General features: G+C 53.9%; 3 protein-coding genes across 3 annotated transcripts in view; 1 reads left to right on the forward strand and 2 right to left on the reverse strand.

Annotated features, from left to right (window-relative positions):
• Positions 1-848: 848 nt before the first annotated feature.
• Positions 849-2,970, reverse strand: PTSG_06605 (14-3-3 family protein; the record flags this gene model as incomplete). The annotated part of the gene is made up of 8 exons (XM_004991935.1): positions 849-1,105; positions 1,378-1,465; positions 1,641-1,705; positions 1,836-1,902; positions 2,147-2,230; positions 2,386-2,429; positions 2,560-2,653; positions 2,863-2,970. 8 exons carry the CDS (start codon positions 2,968-2,970, stop codon positions 900-902), a joined length of 756 nt encoding a protein of 251 aa, XP_004991992.1. The 3' UTR covers positions 849-899.
• Positions 2,971-3,625: 655 nt separating this feature from the next.
• PTSG_06606 (uncharacterized protein) lies at positions 3,626-5,011 on the forward strand. The gene is made up of 3 exons (XM_004991936.1): positions 3,626-3,687; positions 3,865-3,984; positions 4,188-5,011. The coding sequence occupies exons 1-3, from the start codon at positions 3,646-3,648 to the stop codon at positions 4,611-4,613; spliced, it is 588 nt and encodes a 195-aa protein (XP_004991993.1). The 5' UTR covers positions 3,626-3,645; the 3' UTR covers positions 4,614-5,011.
• The window catches only part of PTSG_06607 (uncharacterized protein), a gene marked incomplete at its 3' end in the record, with an annotated part of 2,938 nt that continues 2,313 nt past the window's right edge, over positions 4,839-5,463 (reverse strand). Inside the window, exons 5-6 of the mRNA XM_004991937.1 lie at positions 5,057-5,238; positions 4,839-4,899 (exon numbers count right to left, since the gene is read on the reverse strand). Of these exons, the coding sequence (XP_004991994.1) occupies positions 4,839-4,899; positions 5,057-5,238 (243 nt within the window). The remainder of the gene's footprint in view (positions 4,900-5,056; positions 5,239-5,463) is intronic.

Raw genomic sequence — 5,463 nt, forward strand, 5'->3', positions numbered from 1 at the left:
CTCGTGCGCGTTCTTTTGGCCACAATAACCGGCATCTGGACCAGACAGTTGCCAGAAGCGTCCAAGGTGTTCTTTGCAAACCAACTGCGGCATGCATCAGAGCCAGCACTCGGCATTGGCAAACATCAACCATCAAAAGACACCAACAGCAGCAGCAGCAGCAGCGCGACGCCAACCACCGCGATTGTGCACCATCCCCCACGCCGCGCACCTGCGCTGATAAAAGTGATGCACTAGATGAAGACGAACACACGCACTCACACACACACACACACACACACACACACACACAATGCACACACACACACACACACACACGCACATACACACACAATGCACACACAATGCACAACATACGCATACGATGCACAAGGTATCTGGCCGAGCTGACGCAATCACGACAAGTTAAAACAGCAGTCTTCATCAAGCAAAAACCATAGAGAACGACAAAAGTGGATACATAGTCAACAGCACGCACACGTGTGTGGTTCGAATAAGAGGCCTGTCAGCAGTTATCAGAGTATCATCAGCATCAAGCGAGCAACAACAGAGGCGAGGTGTGTGTGTGTGTATGTGTGTGTGTATGTGGAAAGAAGAATAGGATCACCAAAGTGGACTGTGGAGCGGTGTTCACCCGTTGGATTGGCGACAGCAAGCAAGGATGGCTGTATCCGGCATCAACAGCAACGTGTCTTCATCAACAGCGTGTCATCACCAACATCATCATCATTGTCGTCATCGTTGTCGTCATCATCATTGTCGGCATCATTGTCTTCATCATCATCATTGTCGTTGTCATCATCATCGTCATCATCATCATTGTCGTTGTCATCATCATCGTCATCATCATCATCGCTGCCGTGGTCACCACACCATGGTCGCACCGGCCCCACAGACCATCACAGGCCATCGAAGCGTGCTTTGCGCCACATGATGAGGTTGTCGCGAAGCAATTGCATAATGGCAGAGACGTCGCGGTGGTCTGCATTGCGCAATCCGTCCAGTGCCTCCAGAGCGGACTCAAACGCCTCCTCGGTCATGCGGCAGGCAAGGCCCGTGTTGCCAAGAATTTCCTTCTCAAACACAGCATAGTTCAGTACAAGGCCTGAACACACGCAGCAAATACACATGAGTGGGTTGAGGAACAAGCGGTGTGAGAAACAAACTTGAAACAAACGTGTGCCTTGTGAGCAGTGTATGTTGTGTGTAGGTGTGTTGTGGTGTGTGTGTTGTGTTGTGTTGTGTGTGTTGTGTGTGTGTGTGTGTTGTGTTGTGTTGTGTGTGTGTTGTGGTGTGTGTGTGTGTGTGTGTTGTGTGCGCAACAATCGACACAATATTGGATGACACCCATCGAGTCACGACGTTGTGTGCTCGTACCAAGGTAGTTTGGGTCTGCGGGTCCCCAGCATTCGTGGGCGAGCGTGTACGCGTTCTCATACGCGGACTTGGCCGCTTTGACTGTATCCTGAGATGTCGCAACACACGCACATGGAGAGCATGGTGATGGCATGAGCGGATATGCAGGTGTATTCTTGGTGCCAAAGCAATGAAGTCAAACGCTCACAGACAAACACACACGACACACATAAACAAGCAGGCAGATGGGTGTCATCATTGCAGTGGCGGTAAGTCACTCGTACCGGCATGACCGTGCCCGTGTGTCCCCAAAAGGCATCAATCTCCGCCAGGTAGCGGAAGTAATCGCCTGTTGTTCACCGCCATCACACACACACATGTGTTAAAAAGGTTGAAGTGAGTAAGTTGAAACGCCATCGCTTGACACACACACACACACACACACACACACACACACACATAGAGTTGTATCTGCGCACCCTTCATCTTGTAGAAGAAGAGCTTGGCCTCCTTGGTGTGGAGACGAGGCATGATCTTGTTGATGACCTGGAGCGATGCAGGGCAGCATGTCGCGGGTTGATGTTGAAAGGAAGGGGGGGAAGGAGGAGGAGGGATAAGTATGAGGAGTGAGGACGAGAAGAAGAATGGGAAGGGGGTAAGCACAAGAAACACACACACACGCACACAGACACACACACACACACGCACAGACGCAGCACAGGCACACAGACACACACACACACACACGCACAGACACACACACGCGCGCGCGCACGCACGCGTCACTCACGTCGACGACGTCCCAGCACAGGTCCACGAGCTCCTTCTCGACGCTGCGGAGGTACTCCTCCTGCTTCGACTGCAGCTGCTTCGCCTGCGGGCGTGAGTGGCGGGAAGTAAGGACACATTTCATTGTGTGAACGTGTGTGCATGGCAACGCCTTGCACGCACGTAGGAGTAGCGCACGCGTGCATGTGCACGTGTTCATGCGAATGCGCCACGACACATGATACAGCGAACATTGCGTACCGGCTGGGAGCTCGCCAGAATTCTCCAGGATGCACGCCGTGGAACTAAATGATAGCGTGTAAGCAGCGTGTGTGAGGTGGTGGCGGTGGTGCACTAGCAACAAAAGCAGGAGCAGAGAAGCAGAGGAGATGGCGGGCTAATTGTAGCAGACAAACAGCAGCCGTGAGTGCTCACCGACGAGGTGGCGGTATGCGGCGGCAAAGAGGTGGCGGTCTGTAGAGGAGATTTCGCCCTCCGTGGCCAGCACAATGTCGCGGACCACATCAACCTGAAGTAGGGTGCATTCGCATGGGGGTGCATGTGCTGTACATGAGCGGGGCTTGAATGCTGGCGGCTTGCACGACAACGTTTTGACACCCGCAAAGTTCACACACACACGCACGCACGCACGCACACACACACACACACACACACACACACACACACACACACACACACACACACACAGACACACACACACACACACACATGTCGCACCATGTCGGTGAATCTGCCGGCCTGCTCGGCCATGCGGGCCATGAACCGTTGCTCCTTGACCGGGCTCATGGCCATGGCCGGTGGCATTGCGGTGGTGAAGGTCGTCATGATAGGCGGCGGGCGGGCTCGTCGTATCGAGATGCTGATGCTGACGGCGTTGGCTCTTGGATCGTTCGTGCAGTTCTCACACAGCTCGTTGACAGGGAAAATGAGCTGACGGAAGATGGTGGGATGAGTTGGTGGGTGACATGCGCAGCAGCAGTTCGTTGCCGATGATGTGATGTGTCTTGGCTTGCGTGGCTTGCGTCGTGTGGATGGCGTTGTTGGTGTTGCTCGGTCCTGACTCACCCACCTCCTTGGTGGTGACTTGGTTCGGGCAGGGGTGGCGGCGTTACAATGCTTTCCGCAACGCAAGACTGTCTGTGTGGGAGTGTAAGTGCGTGCCGCGTGGGGATGTGGGAGGACGCTGTGTGGTGGTGGTGGTGATGTCGTGTGTGTCTTCTTGCTTTTGTTGCTTGTGTGCTGTGGTGTCAGCCCATCAACACTTCAACGAAGAAGAGGAGAGGGAAGGCACGCGTGAGAATTCGAATGCGCGATTCGCGTGCGTCCGGAATTGCGAATGTGTCGTTTGTTGTTGCGTCGGGGGCCGTTTTTCGCGGGCTCGAAAAGTGGCGAAAATTACGTAAGACTTAAAACATGACAAACGCGTTTTGTTCATGCACCACAAAAAAACCACGGACTTGGACCGGTGTGTTTCCACAATTTCGACTGAAGGGAAAGACGATGACAACGCATCAAGAGCCAAAGGAAGGCGCAGCCTGCATGGTGCGTGTCGACGAAGATGGGTGCTGCTGCGCTTGCTTGTTTGTTTGTTTGCTTGCCTGTTTGCTTGCTTGCTTGCTTTGTGTCGCTGTTTGCCAGCTTCTTTGCTCGCTTCTCGCGCTCCTTGCGTCCTTGCTTTGCTTGACCATGCTCATCGTACACGCACGTGTGCGTGCGCAGTGCTGCTTTGATGAACTGCGCAACAAGGTCGGCAGTGAGGGTGAGGATGAAGAGCCCATCAACTACGTCGAGTACCGCACATCGCCGTCCAGCCCGTGGAAGCCATCCGGCTACTGCGAGGTGTGTGTGTGTGTTTGTCTTTGCGCATGCGTGGTGTTTCACACGCCACAGTATGTACACGCACACACACACGCACACACACACTCTCTCTCTTCTCTCTCTCTCTCCCACACACACACACACACACACACACACACACACACACACACACACACAAACACAAACATGTACGTGCGCACATGCACTCATATGCACACTTGCAGGACTGCTTGAGGCATCTGATGTCCATCAAGTTCAACAAGTTCCTCGATGATGTCAAAAAGGCAGACTGCGGGCGCAGCCTGCGAAACCTCTTGCTCGCCGGCCCGCCGCTGTACATGAAGGATGCCACGGCTCTGCCTGTCGACGATGACGAAGATGACAACGGCCCCAAGAAGGCCAACGACGATGATGACGGCGACGAAGAGAGCAAGCCGGCAGCGCAGGCAGCGACCAAGGAGGTGACAGAGCTGTGGTTTGCGTCCAGCGATTCCGAGGCGCCTGCCAAGGTGGACAACGCCGTGGAAGGCACCGAGCGCTCAAAGCTGTGGCTGCAGCTGATTGTGGACAACAAGGCACGGCTCGACGACTCAACTAGCCTGGACAACCTCATCGCCACACTCAAGGCAGAGGTTGGCGACGCAGAATGAGGGGGTGCGTGTGTGTGTGCGTGTGTGTGTGTACAAGTGTACATGTGTGTGCGTGTGTGTGTGTACATGTGTGTGTGAATAAGTGTACATGTGTGTGTGCGAAGAAGTGTACATTTCCTGTTTCTGACGGGGCATACTTGTTCCACCCATTCCATTCATGTCGTTTATTTCCCGAGGGCCATGCCGAGCGGTAGTAACTGTTGTAGCGATAACGGTGATGTTCGTCTATCTGTGCTTCTTAATGGAACTCTGTTTAAACCGTGGAACTTCCTCCAACAAAAATGTCCTGCGTGTACGTGGACGTGAATATGCGTGAAAATGTGTAAATGTGTGTGTGTGTGTGTGAGCGCCAACGCACGCGAACCGAAGCAAGCGACGCCAAGGTTGCACCACAGAAGAGTACACACACGTACACACACACACACACGTGTACACTGGTGCACCTGATGCGCGTTGCGAGCTCTGTGCCGTGCCAGCGGGGGCTGTACGGGTACTCGCTGTACTGCGTACGGATTGGGTGCCCAGCAGCATCGTCGTGGTAGACAGACTGCAGTATGAGTGTCGGCTGCTGCTCCGGGAAGCGTGAGGAAATGCGCACGTGCAGAAGCACATGAAACTGGTCCACCTGCCACGGTGTGTGTGTGTGTGTGTGTGTGTGTGTGTGTGTGTGTGTGTGTGTGTGTGTGTGTGTGTGTGTGTGTGTGTGTGTGTGTGTGTGTATGTAAATGAAAAAAAGAACGACACAAACGCACGACAGCATCGGGACGGAAAGTGTCGCAGGGGAAGGAGAGATGTATCCCGACAGCTCCTTCCCCCCCCCAAACAAAAAAATCTAAATAGTGACCTCACA

This window comes from Salpingoeca rosetta (assembly GCF_000188695.1).
Source record: "Salpingoeca rosetta unplaced genomic scaffold supercont1.18, whole genome shotgun sequence".
Classification (NCBI taxonomy): domain Eukaryota; class Choanoflagellata; order Craspedida; family Salpingoecidae; genus Salpingoeca; species Salpingoeca rosetta.

Excerpts from the sequence above, each read along its gene's own strand:
- PTSG_06606 (XM_004991936.1), top strand. The coding sequence starts at position 3,646 with ATGACAACGCATCAAGAGCCAAAGGAAGGCGCAGCCTGCATG. Across the intron at positions 3,688-3,864 it reads AGGAAGGCGCAGCCTGCATG|TGCTGCTTTGATGAACTGCG; the intron begins GTGCGTGTCGAC and ends GTGCGTGCGCAG. Across the intron at positions 3,985-4,187 it reads AGCCATCCGGCTACTGCGAG|GACTGCTTGAGGCATCTGAT; the intron begins GTGTGTGTGTGT and ends GCACACTTGCAG.